The sequence below is a fragment of the Halyomorpha halys genome, unplaced genomic scaffold, assembly GCF_000696795.3.
Source record: "Halyomorpha halys isolate HHAL.00 unplaced genomic scaffold, Hhal_1.1 Scaffold1141.1, whole genome shotgun sequence".
NCBI lineage: Eukaryota > Metazoa > Arthropoda > Insecta > Hemiptera > Pentatomidae > Halyomorpha > Halyomorpha halys.
Window position 1 is genome coordinate 341,632 of NW_027113909.1, and position 21,130 is coordinate 362,761.

Sequence of the window (21,130 nt, forward strand, 5' to 3'; positions counted from 1 at the left end):
ATATCTATAATAAGAAAAATCTATACATTAGTTATTACTGCAGTTAAAAAAAAAAAAAATGTTTAGAAATATAAGATTGGAACATGGCAAAAAATAAGTCCTGACATACCATAAGACAACACATGACATCCAAATCACATAAAGAACTCTAAAGGTACTATTTTTTTTTCCCTAAACATCTCTAATGTATTTTAGAACATTAAAATAAATACCTCTTGTTTTGGTTTAGAGTCTAAGACATTGTTCACTGTATACATTTCATAAATAAGAGGCTCCCTTTCCGTTCCATCGTCTTGCCCTGATGAACTTATTCCTTCGTCTTCAGCTGGAGTGGATGCGCCTGGAGCTCCTCTCAGTGACGAAACTTCTCGCTCAAGTTCCATGCATTTTGATTTTAATCGTGACTCGCTCCTTGTCACTTGGGATTTCTCTTCCTGCAACATCTAGCAGAGAAAAAAAAATATGTTTAAAAATAATAAATAAACAAATTACACCAAACAATTAATTTTTCCTATAGTAAGTAATTAATTACTTGTTATTAACTGAAAGATACATTCTGTTTGTAATCATTTCTACAGAATAAAATTAGCAGGCTAGAGAATGAGTAGTTATTACTAACATCAGAAGTGTATTACTAAATATTAGATATGTATTGATTTTCCGTGTTCCTCAAAGTGGGATATGTGCAATCCTAGGATTGTTGAAAAAGGTTGTGCACAAAAGCTGAAATATTCCTTTTAAATACATGAAAGTAGTAAAACAAAGTTGTGAGAAATTATCCAATAGACAATTCATGACTACATTTTTAGTTAAAAAAATTATTATGACTAATTACTAAGTTTTTAGTCATCAGGCACAACTAATATAGAAGGACTAATTGGAAAATAATATTTTTTTCTAATCACTCAAAGGAATTAGAATTTAGTTGTTACTCATAATTATATTGTAGTTGTAGTTTTTGTATATGGCTAAAAATTTATATGTAGTATATAAGTTTTGTACACAAATAAAACAAATTTGGATGGGCTAATGCCTCTATTTGATTTTGGAGTTTTATTTATTTTTCTATTCATCTGTGACTTTAAAGTTGCTAATCACATATAATTTTAATAAACAAAATCCTTCACGACCTGTACCCCAAAATTATTACTTTCTATCTTTAAATATAAATATATTTTATTACTTTAATATAAAGATATTTTTGTATTTATACTTAAAAGTTTATTATGAAAAAAAAAAAAATTTCCTCAGGGCTTTGCTTTAAATTAAAGAAAAATATTACATTGATTTAAAAAAAAAAAGAAGTTTTTATTTGATTGAATTTTTATCTGAACAATGTTTTAAACAATTCAAATATTAGTTTAAAATCAAAGACTAAACATTTATTCAGATTTATTGTTAATTTTACTTTATTGAATAAAATTGTTGTCATTTTGAAGAAACTTTTAATTATGATTCAAAATTAATCCATATTTTTTTAATTGGATAATTTTTCAACCAACTTATGCCCAATTGATATATAAAAATAAGTGGAGAAATTTACAACTTTTCGGAATCTTATTTCAGTATTATTGGACTTTGCATATACAAATTACAGTGTAAAATAATTTCTGTGGCTGTCAGGATATTTCTCAGATACAGGAATTATTAAATTAGTATAATTTAATTTAATTATTGATTTTAGATTTATTAGAAAATAAATTAGACTTCTTTCAGTAAAAATACTGAAACAGAAATTTAAATTATTAAAAAAAAACTTGATCACAGTTTGACATATTTTGGTTCTATTAAATTTAAAAATCGGGTTTGATGTTGGACTAGTCAATGTTGTTTCTCATTCGTATAATTAAAGCATTCAATAAATAAGAAAGTTTGAGAAACACTGGATTAAAAATCTGTTAGATATGTAAATGATCCTTATAACCTAATGATGTACCTCATTGAATGGTGGCGTCACAGGTTTGTCATCAAATAAGGGACACGTTTTTTTATGTCTGTCTTTGTCATTTCGTCCCTGTAACAACTACCATAAATTAACAAATAAAATTGGAGTTAAAAAAAAAACATGCAAGTAGCTTTAAATATGGTTCATTCTCACAGTGATTTTGAGTACAAATTTTCAGAGAGGAAACAGTGTTCCATGTATTATTGTACTCTCAATATTAACATTTAAAATCAAGGATTATCATCATAACCACGAATTACAGAAGTCAGGTTCATGATGGACAAGACCATGACGAACATGATTATTTCTAAAATATCCTTCTTTTTGTTTTCCCAAAATTGTTATATAATTGTTAAGATTCAACTAATTTCTATACAGAAGGAAAATTTGGCTCCTAAAAGAAAAATCCCTATTTTATATTTCAATTTTAAACAATACCTTTATTTAAGTCATAACTACATCTTAGTGATTGTCAAATCTAAAGTCATTTCATAATCGCCTTGGACATTCCATGCTTAAAAAGCTCTGTAGAGATGTTTGAAAACTAAAATAAATTTAGGTTTTCTCTTGAACTTGAGATTTATTTTAGAATAAAATTTATGATCAGATTCTCAAACACCTGCGAAGTAAGTCTATAACATATTGTAGAACTTATTCTACCTTAGCCCGATGAATTACCTGCAATTTTCGTTCCAAAATCTTAACCCTATCTTTAAGATGATGAACCTCTTTCACTAATTCACCTTCCCTGGACTTTAATTTCGTAATATCTACGTGTAACCAGCTCCATCTGTTGAGTTCACTCTTTATTAGATCAGAGCAGGCTGCTTTGTCTGAAATATTCTGTAAAAGAAACAAATTTATGAAAATATTAATTTATACAATAAAGTTAATATTTATATCAAAAATTCATTAAAATGTAGTTCATTTTATTTTTCACACAATCTGCAGGACTTGATTTTGAGTAAGAATTTTCTGATTGTATGGTTTAGTGAATTAAACAAATTTTTTTTTTCATAAAAACTCACTTTTTTAAAAGTAGTTAATTATGTTAAATCAAGTACCATTGAAAAAGTGGCTAAAATTGGAAAACGCTGTGAAACACAACTGCCACCCTCCATGGTAGTCTTAGTTAACTAACCTTTAAAACATTCACTTACAACGAGTAGTACTGGTTGATGTCTTCCTTGAAATCCTATTAAAGGCATCAAATGCATTCAAATCCTTTGAAATAGATCCGTAACACCAAAAATAATAGAAGGTAAGGTTTCCCAGGATACTGCCCACCTAAATCTCGAATTAGGGAAGACGAGACCACCCACCTAAATCTCAAATTAGGGAAGAGGAGACTAAAATTAGTCAAATAAAGCAACATTGAAAAAGTAGCTGATATTTGAAAACAATGGATCCAACCGAGATATTATATAAAGATTTAAAAAAAGTACTTAGGAGAATTGTCAATACACCCCTGTACATCAGAAATAATAATCTTTGCCAAGATTTTTGAATATTTTCAATTGAAAAAAATAAATTTGCTAAGCCCCATCAAGAGTGACTTTAAGGACACACTAATGTTGAGGCTATCCATCTCTTCAACATTAATGCCCTAATAATAAGGTTGAAATGATGGAAGCCTTACGGGCTTGTGTAAAAATGTGATAATTTGAGGCCAAGTTGTAATAATATTAAAACAGTATTATGAATATTGGTTTTATGTTATTCAAATACCTATCATTCTTGAAATAAATCACCTAGTCTCATAATCAGCTTGATTGTAATTTTAATACAAAAAAATATATATATTTTGCTGCTAATTAAGTATTTTTTTCTATAATGCTCATTTTTCTGTCTTTTTGGTACTTTCAGTAAAGTAAATCCCTTTGCTACAAAGTATAATTTGGAACAAATACTATTAATATTAGCAAATTAACAATTAACTTAATTAATTAATTATTTTTATCAAATAATTGTATATTTGATCAAATTTTTGGAGCACACTTTTTACAGTATGAAGGTCCAAACTCATGTTTCAACAATAATAATTCACGATCTAATTTTTGATTATGACAACTTCGGTCATTAGATGAAAACAAATAGTAAAAACGATATAATTTTCACTTGAAATTGATCTGATTACAAAATATCAATATCAAAATATAGAAATAATGATTATATTTACTTTTGAAATTAAGTCAGGATCGAAACCAGCTTGAGCGAGCTCAGCTTGAATATAAAGCCTCATTTGTGTTTCTGGCGCAGATTCTAGAAAGCTATTGATGAAGCCAAGACCAGCATGCAACAGATCTGGAGTAGCACTGGATAGCATTCCGCAGAGGAACTTAAACCGAACTGGTTCTCCGAACCTTAGCCTCATTGTTGACATAGCATCTGAAACTGGACCAAATCCCTTTTCTTCGGCTTCTTCACATATCTTACGGAGGATCTGAGACAGAAAAAGATAAAATTTAATTTTAGAATATAAAAGTTTTCAAATTTAAGAAACTATTCTAAGTACTTCTTTCCCATAAATGAATATGCTAAAAGGATGTAATACAATTCAATTAAGCAACCAGTTAAAGCTGTGGTTCCCAACTGAAAAGGGTTCACATTTTTTATGAGGAATTATTGTTCAAACAACTGTATGGTTACCTTAAATGATGTTTTGTAGTTAGCTGAAAGGATATAACTGGTAAATACATTATTAAAGTACCTCAGAATGTACTTTTAAGAAACCCATCAAATGTAATACTAAAAATAAAATAAAAAAAAAAGGAAAGAACTCCACCGAACAACTTTTTCAGGAACTAAAAATTTTTAATTTGGAATCGTTTATTAAAACAGCAATCCCTCAATAAATACTTAAGTGATAAATATAATTTCTAAAATATAAAAACAAACACTACCTTAATGCAAAGAAATTACAATTACATTCAAGTAAAATAGTCCAATGACCTACTATATGAATTAAAAACAAAACTTCATCAAAATAACATTAAAAAACACCTCAGAGAATACTTTTTAATCAAATACGGAATTCAGAATTAATTTACTTTTCAGATTTTCAAAGAATACTATAGGAATGTAGTATGTCTATATGTCTATAATCTATCTATCAAAAAAACATAATGCATCATATTTTAAATGTATAATCAAAATGTATGTAAACTTATAGTGTAATTCAAAGAACAGAATAGAGCTAATTAGAGTTAATCACAACTAATTAACTCCCATTGTTAGTATAGACAAATAAAATAAAATATTGTAATTTTATAAAATTGTTTTATATATTTCTTCTTCCTTGTTATATTATTGTTGTGGCTCAGAAATTCCTTTACCTTATATGACTGGTCTAAGAAACGAGCAATGTAAATAAATAAAAAATCGTATTAATAATGAAAACAATTGGCTCCATGCTGTTATGAAATTTTTTTTTTCATCTTAATCTCGAATGCATGATATTTTCCTTGTGATCTAACAATGTTGTTTGATAAAAATGCTCTTTGGGTCTGCAATAATTTCAGATGTAACAGCAGAGGTATATTTAGGAAATTATCAGCATGAAGAAATCTCTTTGAGAGTTCCCAGGGACTGTTTCTTTGTCTGTTCTCACAGTTATCACAATTCATCTGTGTTAGGAAATGAAAATACTTCTTTGCTTTTTTTTTAATTATTTCATTTTTTAGTTGTTTTTTCTAGATACTAGGTGTTGCTTATATAATCATTTGAAGGTTGAGATAATTCATAACAGGAGGAAGATAGAGTCTGATAAGTCAATTTGACCATGTCTAATATTTATTCATCACAATATATAGAGACCTTCCATTCCTGAATACGAAAACTCCACAATGATTTACTTGTATTAATTTTTTATACTTGTACCATTACATTTACAGCAATAATTTTAACTTAAACTTAATAAAGTATATTAATGTACCAATATGGAAAATATCTAGTATTATTGGTAGTATAGAACTTAATGTTATGCAATAATTGTAATAATGTAAAAAAAAGTTAAGATTCTTAAATACTAGTAAATAACTTACCAGCCATCGTTTTATCAATTCATGCATCATCAAAACAGATAAAGGTAAGAGGAGACCTAAATCTGCGTAATCCACATCTAAGTCTAGAAAAAGACTCACAAAATTGAGACAATATATCACTAATATAATTAAAAAGTTATTTGAATGTTATTGGATAGCTGTTTACAGTTATTTAAGAAAATTAGGGGCTCGTTTTTGAAGTCTTCCGGAGCAAAAATGGTTTTTCGCTTATTAATTGGTATAATGTAAAGGCAGATATATAAATTAAGTTAGGATGGCCTGCTAATACTTCACCACAAAATCATTTATGATTTCACAATATTTTGGACTAACAGGCCATCCTCAGATACAAAATCTACAAGGATATACAATTAATTTACTATAGTGCATAACTCAAAAATAAAAATAAAGTTATTGCTGAACATTTTTAGTGATATTAGATTGTCTCAAAATTGCACATAATTTCATATAATTTAAATACAATATAATCATGACTACTTAAGATGGGCTGAAGCACTGAAATAGTGATGACCTTGTGAGAGGGGATGGGATTGGTCGCTTTTCACTGTAGGAGGAAAGATCTTTGATTCATTAAAAAATGCTTAAAATATGACTTTGGAAAAGATGGGGTGAAAGTTTTGATGCACTAGCTAAAAAATATTAATCTATTTGATATACTGTACAAGTTGGAGCTAAGTAAGGTTGGAGGAAGTTGATCCAGTCTCACAGAATGAAAACATGACCCTTCCATTCTAGTTGCCTATGGGATAACCTACCCTCTTGTATGAGAGAAATGACCAAGTAGGAGGAAAAACAAATGGATGTAGTTGATTAAAATAACAAAAAATACTAGGTCCCCTAAGACGTAAGAGAAGTACAATTTTCTCATGATTAATAATCACTCATTCAGTGAAAATTTCAAAGAACATGGATAGTTCTTTGAATGAGATCATGAGAGTATCTCTCTTCTTTAGTCCAGACAGTGGTGCAAGGGCGGATTCTTGAGGGCAAGTGTACAAGGCCTGGTGCCCTTAAGGGGTCATCCTGTGAGATAAAAAATATTAAATATATGAGTTTTAATTTCAGACGAATTTATAATTCAGAGGACCTATGATCACCCCTTCCTTTTGGGGAATATACCATACGTTTCTGATCTTCCTACAGCCCTTTGCACTGATCAAGGCCTAGATCTACTACTATGGATCGGTCGATATAGACACTGTGACCTACCTGAAGGGCGAGTATCCTGGACTTGTTGAGGTTGCTCATGATCGAGGCGGCGAGGCCAAAGAGACCGGCGGGAGACTGTGCCATCCTGAGGCCGGTCTCTGGGCACCTGAAGCAGTAGCTGAGGCACTGGAGGCAGGCCAGCTCGTCCAGCATCCCCTGCCTCCGGCTGCTCTGGCTGGTCTGTGTCCACCGCAGCGTCTCCAGCAGCTGGCTGCACCCGTCCAGGCCTGGGCTCACGAACTCTTGCACAAAGCTGCAACAGATTAACGTCGTCTAAATATTTTCTACAAGTAATTAAAATAGAGTTATCACATCGAACTTAAGATCTAAAATACCCTACATTAGGAGGTTTGAAGGCAATCTTCTTTTCAGGTACCTCTATGGTTTATCAGAAATATAGGAGGAAGCAAAGTAACCAACTAGTGCGTTTGGATGGTCAGGAAATTTGTAATGAAATAATTGATTTCTGGGTCTCCATATCTTAACTGGTTTGGAATGGATAGGTTAAATACCACCATAGCAGAACACCAGCGAACTGCGGATAGAGTGATGAAAAGGAACCATTGTGGTTTAATTCTCAGTTTTTAAAATTTTATTTGTATAAAAATATGTCATAATGGTGCTTTGAAGCATAAGGCTTGAATTTATTCTGCATAGCTTGATAGTGAGCGAACCCAGTTGGCATAACTACAAGATAAGGACGTAGCCCATAGAACTGGGGCGAACTGTCGGGGGTCCGATAGCAGAGAGAACAGTCCATTTGCTATCTTCGTTAATGAGCTACTCCAGGAGTTTCTGTTCCGTTATCTCATTAGACATGAGAAACTATTTTAAATTTTATAGTTGTATTCCCCTCCATAAAACAGCAGAACCTCTCCTGATGATTAGGACATTAAATATTGTAACTAATAAATGTTAAATAATCAATTATAATAAAAAATATCCATTAAGTTTTGACCTGTTTATTTTCTTATTATTCCACTCGTACGTTTCGGCCATTCTACAGAATAAGTTATTCTACATATCACAGCTACAATGTGGTCATACAATTTTCCTTTATATTTTAGTTTATCAACCTATTTCTTTTATAATCAATTCATTTTTTCTAAGATTATTACATTTATTCCTTGTAATATAACCTTATAACTCTCTTTATCAACAATTGTCTCTTATAACAATTTTATTAAAAAAGATTTCTGATAAAGAGAGTTATAAGGTTATATAAAAAAGTGTAAATGTAAAAATATTCATAAGCCAATCAAAGATATTCCTAAATACAGGGCCATCTTCAACCAAGAACCAAATTTATTTTTATACAACTGTATTTTAACTAGAAATACAAGTATACAAGATAAGCGACACGGAGATAAATGATTCGTAAAGAAGCAAACTATTGCTGGATCTCTAATATTATTTTTACATTGGTAGGTCTCCAGGCCATCTTCTTTTCAGACACCTCGAAGGTTTATCAGAAATAGAAGATAAAGCAAAGTAAGAAACTAGTGGATTTGGATGTTTAGGAAGTTTATTATGAAAGAATTTACAACTGATTTGAAATAGATAGGATGAAATTTTTGTGGATTTTATTTGTAACGAAGTAAGTATTGAGTATTTTACGAAGAATATTGGAGTGTAAAGAAATTCGACTGGTTAGTGGAGCCCCGAAGCTCAACTTCTTAGTCCAAATAATCGTTATTATAATCATGTAAATGACTCTTTTATAATTGATTGGAAATTTGGACCGTTTCTCTAGTAAGTGTTGTATAGGCGAAGTCAGTGTGCAATTTCCTGCCTTTTCAGTCTTGTATTACGATTTCAGATTTAGTCTTATGCTATATCAAAAAGTGTAAATGTAATAATATTTAAAAAAGTGAATAATTTAGGTAAGAAATATATTGATAAACTAAAATACAATCCGACAAAGACAGAATAGCCTGAAATCATTCTGAAAACATTATGCTATGATTTTTAGAAACGTTATCTTTGAGAATGACTAATTAGAAAAATAAACAGGTTGAGACTTAATGGATATTTTTATTATAACTGATAAATAAACCAGTCTCAAAAAAGAATTAAAATTATATACATATATAAATAACAATAAAATAACGAAATATATCCCATGATATACTAAATAAAATTCGTTAAATATGTCATTGAACCTTACTATAAATAAATGGGAATCAAGTGAATAAAGAATTGCGGCCAAAACTGTAAGCTCCCGTTGTGATTCGTCGTGTGTCATATTTAAACAGCAAATCATGACTTCGTGAGTCGTGAGCTAGACATCTGGCCGTCCCTTGGTCTGTCGGTTTTGCCTCACATCAAATAAATGTTATGGACTTGCGCAATTCCTGCTACTATCACCTTAGAAGGTAATGTATTTACGTAAAAAATAAATGATAGAACAAGAGCCCAAGAGGAGAAAAAAGTCAGTTATTTCACCCCAATTTTTGATTACTTTAATGAAAACTATGTATAATTAATAGTCAAAACTGACGAGTCTGCCAAGGAGGGGGAATAAAAAATGGCGGGTTTTTAAAAATAATTATTTTTTCATTCCGAGCTCTGTTTCTTTAAAATTACCTTCAAAAATAGAAAATCTAAGAGAGCATCGTTTAAAGTAGAGTAAATTTGCTAAACTGTAAGCCTTAATAGAGCTCTTTACGTGCAATAGTTCTCGAGATATAGCTTTTTAAAAAGCAACATTTCATAAAAATGTTGTAAAGAACGAACTGAAAGATCAGTAGTTAGTGAATTTATTTTGAAAAATATATATCTCAAAAACCATTTGACGTACAGATGTTTGTCAGCACTCAAATTAAAGCTAGTTTAATGTACTATGGAGTAGCTTAATACGTTTATCGTCGTAGCAGTAGTAGTTTTCGTGATATTTGCTAAAATAAATTGATTTATAGTTGTTCGGACAAATTTTCATTTGCCAAATTTATGTTCACATGCGAATATCATAAAAACCACTACCCCTACGAAGATAAGTGTCATAAGCTACTTTATTGTAAGTTAAATTTCCTTTATTTTGAGTGCTCGCAGAGATATGAGCGTCTTATGGGGGTCTAGAGATATATTTTTTCAAAAATGAAACATTTTATACGAACAACTAGAAATTAACAGTTTATAAATTAAATATTATAAGAACTACTACTCGTACAAAGATAAACATAATTAAAACATAAACATAACTATTTTGCATTAAATTTAACTAGCTTTAATTTAAGCGCTGGCAGACATTTGCACGTCCTATGGTTTCTGAAATAAAGTTTTTCATAACTCAAACTTATTGTCTGAGCAACTATAAATCAATTTATTTTAGGAAATAACATGAAAACTACAATTCCTACGAAGGTAAAAGTCAAAAACTACTTCATAGTACATTAAACTAGCTTTAATTTGAGTACTAATAGACATCTATACGTCACATAGTTCCTGAGATATAGATTTCTCAAAATAAATTAACTAACTACTAATCTTAGTGTAGATTTTTAAGAAATTTTGCTTTTTAAAAAGCTATATCTCGATAACTATTGGACGTAAATAGCTCTTTTAGGGCTAATATTTCAGCAAATTTATTCTTCTTTAAATAATGTAAGATTTTTTAGTGTCGTTGTTAGTTTTTAAGATATAGGGCTCTAATATGAATGAAAAATTAATGTTTTTAAAACAGCCGCTATTTTTTATTCCCCCTACCTATACTTGGCAGACTCATCAATTTTGACTAGTAATTATACATAGTTTTCATTAAAGTAATCAAAAATTGGGGTGAGATAACTGCCTTTTTTTCTTCCCGGCTCTTGTACTATTAGAGAAGAATTAGCCCTCAGGGGTGTATCTAATGCGATTTTTGACGCCATCTCCATCGACCATGATATATATTTTTTTTAATGAATTTAATATAAAAATAAATTAAAGTTCCTTTAAAAGGGAGAGGTATTGTGTGAGCTGAGGAATTTCCTTTTTGTCTCGTCCCTTTCCTCGGAAGGGCTTAGCCAACCGTGTAGATAAAGCCTCGCCCTCAGTCGCTTTTACTACTTCCACTATGTGAAGACCATCTTTCATAAAGCTTTCTTCTTTGTAGTCTCGGATAGTTATTACTATCTGACGAAACTGCCACTTCTTACAGCTTATGTAAAAGAAAATGCTAGATTTTAAAGTAGCTTTTGTACTATCAATGGACATCCTTAAAAGTAAAGGCCACTGAATGGCGAATAAATAAAAGAAAAAAATATCTTTTTACATTATTTATTATAAACTAGCTGACCCGAAAATGCTTCGCTATTGCTGTATTTAAGCAAGTATATACATAAATATAAAATATATAAATTAAAGATATACGTATACTTTATTATTATGATTTGGTTACATGAATTGAACCAATATATGCGATATCGTTTTTAGCAGGTTAAAAAGAGCAGAGATTTAGCTTTCTAATGGTTATATTAACGCAGGAATTAGATAAAATGAAGAGGAGTTATGAATGATGATATGAATAATAGTCATTAGAAGAAAAAATAAGTCAAGGTGAAATATTTCCATTTTCTATTTCCTTGAGAAATGGTATTTGGTATGGCTTACTTGACAGTATAGTGGGAGGGGGGTATAATCTCGTACAAAAGACACCCCTAACTATATATATTATAAAAAAAAAAAAGATAACATAAAGAGATAAAAGTAATAAATCACTAATATTAGGAAAAATACATTTAAAGTTTCCGTCTGTTAAGAAAATTATAACTTTTCAATTATTTTTCCGAAAGAGAGAATCATTAGTTGTATTTTTCCTAAAGTTAGGGGAAATATACTTAGCACAACTTTGAAGTAAGCCATCAATACATAAATCAATATTGTACAAAAGAAATAATTCCAAAAAATATACATATTGCTGTTAAAAAATATTTAAATTAAGAGATTTTTCATTTTAGGCAAAATTTATTATTATTTGACTAAAATTAATTTTTTTTTAATTGAAATTCACAACTGTATTAAAAAAAATATATATAGTAAATGTGATATGAGTTTTATTACTATGGCTTGATACTGACATGTGGTCAACCTACCCATTGGTAGAACTCCTATACCATTTCTACAGTAGAAGGACTCGAGGCCATCTTCTTTTCAAACGCCTCATAGAGTTACCAGGAATAGAAGACGAAGCAAGGTTTGAAATAAATGAGTTTGGGTAGTTAAAGGTTAAATCATGGAAGGATTTATATCTAATTCTGGCCAAATCGGCAACATATGAAACATGGATGGGATTATGGATGATTAAATCAAAATAAAATTTTAAATGACTATATTCTTAGTATCCATAAAGAACACTGCATGAAAATGATACTTTTTATTTAATAAATATATTTCACTGTTAACAACTTAGTTCACAATTATAATTATACTGATTTAGTGCACATAGTTATTATATAATTTTATATTTATATATGGCTTATGAGGATTTTTCCTTAGTTTTGTGATTTATATGTTCTATATAAATATAATTAAAAATGTAAATTGTATTTTACAAAATAAAATTACCGAGTGCTCATTGTATCTCGTCTACTTATCGTTTGTTAATGGCCTAAATAATAAAAATCTAAAACACAAAAAATCCCTTACTGAACGCCGAAAGATTATAAATTCCAAATGTAACATTCTCAGAAGTACGCCGCGGGTGTAGCGATCAGCAATATCGAACGCACCTCATGAATTCTCGCTTGCCATCTCCTTTTCAGGCGAAGGTGAATAATTTCAGCGGAGCCTTATATGTTAAAACAGCTCCCATAAAAAACGCCAGTTCCATATGGCTTTTAGTCGGTCAGTCGGAGAAGTTTAAGACTTAAACAATTTTATATGCACTCGCCAAATCAGAGGGTTGTAATTTGGAATTGCTCAATGCTAATATAATATCTGATAGATGGTACATGTTCATGGCATAGCGACGAAATACGTCGTGAATTCTACCAAAGATGGAAGAGAAGTACTGCTGTGCCAGAAGTGAACCAATAATCAAAACAAGGAGAGAATACTTACGGCGATAGAGCAATCAAGTTCTCCATCATAAATGGTTATGGACATAGATAAGGGTATAGTTGGCATGAGTTATTTTACAGAGTTTATAACTTATTAATTTATTATATACAATTATTATTTTATTTTGAGTCTTAATAAATAGAACTATATGGCCTTGTGGTATTTAATATTTTATGAGTCCTCTTTTCGAAAATTATAGCAGTGAAATTTCTCAAAAGGGTATTTCATGGTTGTGTCCATATTGATATATTTATTTCGATATTTTACATTGTTGTAATATTGATATGGAATATAAGCAACAATATTCCGATATTATTTTATCGAAATATCGATATTTTGTTTAAAAAGACTAGAAAATTTAAAAATAAAATATCGATATTTTATTTTGATAAATACATATTTATTTCGATATTTTCTATTGTTGTAATATCGATAACTGAAATGGATTAAGAGGAAATTCCTCTAGAATATTCAATTGAATTTTTTTTTAAATATTACATCTTATTGTTATATTTTTTAGAATACAAGGCATTGCAGCTTTATTTCATTTTTTAAAAAAATATTTGTCTCGTGTTAATGGGCACTTCAGCATAGTGGATAAAATCATCTCCTCCGTGGATGTTCGTTATACAGAAGTTTCATTGTATTAATTTAGTATAGACAACTCCTCCTTCGTATTTTAACTTTAAGAAGGAAATACAACTTGAATCGCAACAGCTATTCATTTAATAGTCCGGCGAGTGGACAGGAGCCGACTGGCCGAGAAGAGCCAGCGAGAGCAGAACATTATCATAACAAATGATGCCTCGGCTGGCCCATCCATCAAGGGGTCCTCTCATTGTATTTAAATGGATCCCGCACTGTCTTCCATCTCAGCGAATATTTATAGATTTTTTTTTAAATAGTTATATATATTACTAAACATATTGAAATATAAACTTTAAATAAAATACCTTGTCTGACATATATTATATGAACCGTGGAAACACAAAAGAGCATTAATCCGAATTAGAAAATATTTTAGGAAATCCGATATCATTCATAATTATAGTGATTTATTTTCCGAAACAATTATTATTGGTTCGATAGTTTTTAAACATCAGAAGTAGATTTGTAGAGAACTAAACTTTTATAAATACCAAATTAAAAAAAAGAAAGTAATAACCAAAAAAAGAAATCATGATCACTTTTTTTCTTGAATTCTTGAAATTTTTAACTGTATTTAAAATAAAAATTATTATTATTGGCGCAACAGACCGTGGAGGTCCAAGGCGAGGTTTCAAAATCGTGAGTTTCTTGGCGTGGTTTTCATAGGGTGGGTTCGTTACTCCCACGCCTATTTTGGTGATTGCCACCCATTGGCTAACGGGCCTCACAAATTCCCGGGGGGAGGCTGTAATTGAGTATTGTATAATTATAAGCTTGAAAAAATCCTGGATAGGGCCAGGGACTCGAAATCAAATATTGAAACCTTTGGGTTTTCAGACAGGCGCGTTACTACCACGCTGCTACCGTCAACCTCCTAAAATAAAATAAAACAGGTAAATGTGATAAACTAAGATAATATGAAAGAGTTGTGAAGAAACTATCCATTGGTAGCACTCCAATAACATTCATATATTACCAGGTCTTGAGGCATTATAAGGAATGAAACGAAGCTTGGTTAGAAATCAGTGGGTTTGGATAGTTAGAATGAAAGGATTGATGTCTGGTTTCTAGCTAGACCGGATAACATGGAATATTTATGTCTTTATATATGATCTTATTCCTGACAATGTAAGAAGTATTAAGGTTTTCAAGAAGGATCGAATACGGAAAGAATTTGATGGTTTCATCGAGCCCCACTCATATTAATATGTATTGGTAAGTTTTTTCTTGACTGTGAATGATATACGAATATACTCTAGTGGGTCGAGTAAACTCTAAGGAGGACATCTGTTTTGGGCCAAATCTGCAACGAATGGGATGTTAAGGTCTTTGTGGATGAGTTTATTTGTAACGTAATGAGGAGCATCAAGGATTTTACGAAGGATTTTGGATTGTAAGGTTTGGATGAGGGAGGAATTTGATGGTTTAGTAGAGCCCCAGAGCTCAATTCCACACGTCCAAATTGGTCTAATTATCGTAGTATAATAATTTTTTGTAGTGTATGGGAAGTTTAAAGCGTCCGCCAAGAAAGTGTTGTAGCAATCGAAATCAGCGTGCAGTTAACTTGTCGTTTCAGTTTTGTACTTGCGTAAGTTGAGTTCTTAGAAAGGATACTGTAGGACAGGAGGGTAGAGGTTTACGACGGAGAGTGGTGGGATTTGTCAGGATTTATTTTGATTCTCCAGTTTTGACACCATTCTTCAATGGATGTTATGTGTGTGTGCAGTGTTTGTGATGCATTAGTAGGATCGTTGTTTACAGAGAGTATACATGTGTCATCAGCGTGTGTTGTTAGGACTGTGTTAGGGTGGGTTGGGATGTCAGCTGTATAAACCGTATAGAGATGCGGACTGAGAAAAGAGAGATGAGTAGGCTGGGTTATGATTTACTTTAAAGGTTCTATCAGAGAGGTAGGGACGCATTAAAAATAAATATGTAGGGGGAAGGAATTGACGAAGTTTATAGAGGGGCCCTGGGGTGAATCATAAAAGTTTGATTATGTGATAGAAATTTTTTAATGTCTAGTTCCTTGTGTGTAGTAAGTCCTATACGGAATTAAATGTGGCGATCTCTATTAAAAATTAGCATATATTAAAAAAATGGTAGAAAAAATCCAAAATGTCATTTAAATAAAACATTAGAAATTAAAAAACGTATTTTTTTTTCATTTTTAATATTGAAAGTGAGTAAGAAATCAACAGTAAGCTTTTAAGAAATATATATAAGAATTCTTCTTCTCCTTACATTTTATCAATTCCTCATACTTATCGATCCGGTCGAGTAGATTTCCTCTGATACGACCTCTATGGTTTTTCCCAACGAGATGTGAAACAAAAAGGATGAGGACGGAATTCCGAACGAGAACAATGTGTGAACCATCGATTGAGAAAGAGGAGGAAGATAGGAGATATTGCTACGACGATATGTGGTCGGGATGTGGTCGCCTTGTGGTCGCGCTTCCACCTCAGGCCAATTTCAGCAAGCCCATTATGACACACCCAATTTCACATCCTACGAGGAGACATCTCACCATCACTTTCTACAAACTTTTTCACAAGGTTATTTATAGTAATACATATACACTTATATATAACTGTTGGTTATTTATGTATACACATAAAGTTGAATTCTCCCCTAAAATATTAACTCAACTCGTTTAACCACCACAACCAAAAACCTGATTTCATCGTGAAACGGCTGAACGGATATAGATTTTTATTACAATTTTATAAAGAACTAAAGGAAGGTTTTAATTAATATGCTAACTACAATCTTACAATAAATTGACGGAGGACCGAAAACAGTCAATTCGTTTATTTTCCATGTAAAGATGGCTACAATAATTTTGACCAAACTTCTCAATGTTGTTATTTAGAGAGAAAAAAAAGAAACATTTACTTTAGTTTTAAATTTCAATAATAAAAAAAAATATATTTTTTCTCTGCTTACACTATATTGAAAAAATAATGAAATCTGAACTACATAATACATGTAAATTACATTTATACAATTTGAACAACGTGTAATATAATTAACAGTTGTGTAATTTGTAAACCCCCCACGTTTGTCCATTAGACAGACAGGGGGTATTCCACTAGTTTTTAAAAGCCATTCAATTGTAAAAAACATTACAAACTCATAATAATTGAAATAATTATTATTAATAATTGCTGAAGTTATAATAATTGTTGAAAATACGATAAAAATAATTGACCACTCTCCGGAGAATCCTTGTTTAATAACATTATATAAATATTGGTGTAGTTCTGGTATAACAGTTATTGACTAACACAGTAATAGTAAAAACGAATATGTCACCGCAAACCGCGAATATATGAAAAAATATATAGTTAAAATAGTTCCTTCTGATATGCGGTAGGTTCTAATAATCATTTGATCCCTTCCTATCTCTGGGAAAACACAATATGTTTTTGTTTAGAGCATGTCAATTGTTTTTCAGCGTTTACATTTTTTGCAGCTTATTAACATAGACCATTACCTAATTATCTACTTTTAGGACCTCAAGCGATCCCTTAATACAAATTCTCCAAAAGAATTGAGAAAATGTTTTCCCCCACATTTTCGCCTTTCATGACTCTTAGATTACTTATAAAAAATAAAAATAACTTCAACACTACTTGACTAATCTATACGAAATTTAAGAGTGGTTTAGGACTCTATAAACAAAACCAAATGGCATAAAACAAATCTAATTAAATAAATTAGAACTGGAGATAGAAATTAAAAGTTGGTAAAGATTTTATTAATTTGAATAAAATTATTATAGAATAAAAAAAATCCTCCAAATAAATTTAACTGTTGAATGATATCCAATCATTACAATCCAAAATCCTTCGTAAAATCCTCAATGCTCCTTACTTTGTCACAAATAAAATCATACATAAAGACCATAATGTTCCATATGTAACCTATCTAGCCCGAACCAGATATCACTCCTTTCATTATAAACTCCGTAACCACTCAAACCCCCTAGTTTCTAACCTTGCATCCTCTTCTATTCCTGACAATCCTCCGAGGCGCCTGAAAAAAAAGATGACCACGAGACCTGCTAATGTAAAATGTCATTAGAGTGCTACCAATGGGTAGTTTCTCTACACGCCTGTAACACTCCATTTTAACTAAGATCAAATTTACTGAGTATATTATATAATATACATTTGTAAATTTCAATTATCAATATTAAAAAAAAGTGTTTCATAGGACGCTAAAAACAAACATGATTTGATTTTTTCCCTAAAAAAAATTGTTTGGCCTACTTTACTTGAAGCCATTTTAGATTTTTTGTGAATACAAAATGATTTAATGGAATGAGGAATATTTTTTCCTATTTTACAAGTAGACTGGTACATAATATATTTGAAAAATGTATACTTCCTGAGTTATGCAGAGATAAGTTAAATATTGCTTAGAACTTTTTTTCTACTGTATAAATACTTGATTCAACCGAACATTTAGAAAAAATAGTGTGTAAACTGGTTACGAACTTTCAGAGATCTTATGTAAGTAACAAACCAACATTCTATGTCGATAAAAATTTAATAATCAGTTTTTAGGGAAAAGCAAATCATATTTGTTTTTTGCGTCGCCTGAAACCCTTAAATACCATGCATCAAAGAAATTAAAAATTGAAAATTTTTTAATGTGATTTATTTGGTGGATTTTAATTTTTACCGCTGTCCATTGTTTATAACTTCTCTGCCTTTGTCCAAATCCTATGTTGGTACAACCGCTGGAATGATAAATGTCTGCCCTTTCAATGCATTTTAATACTTAAACTTAATTTTAATTTTAATATTTCTCCTTCCTCCCAGTTCAGTGTTCATATAATCGTTCATAACTCCTCTCTGCATTTTATCCAATTTCTGTGTTACTACAAACATTGGGAAGCCAAAAGTCTGCTCTTCCAATCCATTTTAATATCTAAACTCTTTTAAGGATGAAATAGATGTTCCAAATAAAGGGGTCTGCTGGTATAAATCAAATCAAATCAAATAGCATTTTATTAAAAATACTGAAAATAAAAATAATTCAATTCGTTTACACCATATTTGTCTTTACTAGGGGTATTCATGATGTGTTAAATGTAATTGTGTATAGGATTGTGAGCAGCCCTGTTTAAAGTCTCAGTTTAAAGAGCTGCAGCGAATTTTTTGAGCAACTTGTTTTATAACCTTTCCTTCCAAAACTTCGTGTTATTGTTTACTTCTAAGTTTTCACTAAGGTAATTTATTACAACATAACTAAATTGAGTGAAAAGTGAAAGTTGTGTAAAAGATTGGCTACTGAGAGTCTTGTTGATCTTCTGACTTGTGAGGAAGAGAATCAAGATAAGCTAATTGAGAACTGCCACTCCATTATTATTATTGCCATGCATTGCTTTATTAGTTAAAAAAACATCAATAACAATACTAACCCAATTAAAACACAAACTACAAGCAAGTAACCTAACACAAGAAATAAAATGGAGGCGACCACAGCTGGTCTGTTGCGTGACGTCAGTCTCCATTTAACAGACCTAGTAACAGACTCTCAGCCATGTTACATGTTATATTTGTTTTAACATGTTAAAAGAAGGAAATATTTCTCCATTTAACACGCTTTAACATGTTAAATTAAAGATCATGAATAGCCCTCCTGTGGACCAATCTGCATCGGCCAGAAGTAGAGCATCTGAAGGTGACTTTTAATTGTCCTTTGTGATTTATCTTCTTATCCTACGTTTTCCTGATAAAATATTAATGAACTTTTTCATCAGTTTCTTCTTACCGGTTTCTTTCTCCTTTCCGCTTCGAGGTTGCATTTTTTCCGTTACAGCTGTCAACGGTTTCATAATTACCAACGACTTCTTCACGCACCAGGAGTCGGTCAACTCCCGCTTTTCTATTGTCATTATGAGCCGTTTACAAAGTACCAAGGCTTCAGTAATTTTCGAACACTCGAAATTTAACTGTTATTATCATTAATTTACTATTATGATGAATTTCATATTTTTTCTTTCATTTTAATATTAATATCGATAAATAATATTTTTCATATTACCAATATCATTTTGAAAACGGTACAAATACCCGTAATTTTTCAAAAAATATATATTTTTTCGAGTTATAGTGATTACGTTTTAGAAAGCGTAAGTTGCAAACTATTCAAATCGAAATAAAGGATTAATGAATTTTATATGAATCAGGTTATATATTAGTTATAGGATGGGTCCAAATTATAAACTTTATAATTATATCTAGTGAGTTGAAGTGAATAACTCTTCCATAGTAACCTTCTTTTATTTTATTTTAATTCATCCATTAAAACGTTTCGGGGCCATCACCTGACCATCAAGGGCTATATTTTGCTGTTGTAGCATGAATCTAAGATTATGTGAGGAATTGCTGTAAATGTTATTCATAAGGTCTTCACTCAAAACCACATTTCTTGTAATCTTAATATCATAATACTTTAATAATGGTAACACTTATAATTATAATTAAAAAAATATTATTAAAATTATTGGGGGGGAGGGGAGGGAAGTGGCCCAGTGGGTATTCTCATAAAGTGGGGACCCTTAATTGGGGAAAAATCCTAGCATTATTCTGACCAAATCACTTCCTTGCATAAACCTTGGTCTAAAAACAGCACTTCTTTACAAAGTACTAAATTCAAGGGTTGTAAGGGTATTTATTTAAATTTTTATATTTCAGTTTATTAGTGAAATTTCATGCATCTTCAGGGATAAAATACTACTAATCAAATATTATTATGTAAAATAAATAACGTATTTTATAATGCTAATTAAAAAGAATTTGTAAAAACTTTAAACCATATATTATTATTTAAAATTATAAGATGTTTTTAACTGCAGCAAACATTAAAATTTAATTTTAATAATTTACTTTTAATGTTTGCTGCAGTCAGAAGCATCTAAACCAACATGTGTAGACAGTGTAACGTACCAATAACTGTTAAACACATGCTGACCGACCGACAAGCATTTGATAGACACCGGACTCCCGGTTTCGAAACTACTAAACGACAGTAGCCCATACATTCCTGAAATGTAATGTGTTAATGTTTCATTAATTCCATGGCGTAGCCAAAAGCTATAGCTAGACCATACCACCTAAGCTGGACTCATATCAATCAAGGCATCACCTCATAATGCCACAAGGCAATCAAAGGGAGAAGACACAGTAATACATTTCGTGAATTATAT

General features: G+C 30.7%; 1 protein-coding gene across 1 annotated transcript in view; it reads right to left on the bottom strand.

Annotated features, from left to right (window-relative positions):
* The window catches only part of mwh (multiple wing hairs), a 228,419-nt gene that overhangs the window by 3,852 nt on the left and 203,437 nt on the right, over positions 1-21,130 (bottom strand). The window contains exons 4-7 of the mRNA XM_014432981.2: positions 7,219-7,471; positions 4,125-4,388; positions 2,624-2,788; positions 213-443 (exon numbers count right to left, since the gene is read on the bottom strand). Coding sequence (XP_014288467.2) covers positions 213-443; positions 2,624-2,788; positions 4,125-4,388; positions 7,219-7,471 — 913 coding nt within the window. The remainder of the gene's footprint in view (positions 1-212; positions 444-2,623; positions 2,789-4,124; positions 4,389-7,218; positions 7,472-21,130) is intronic.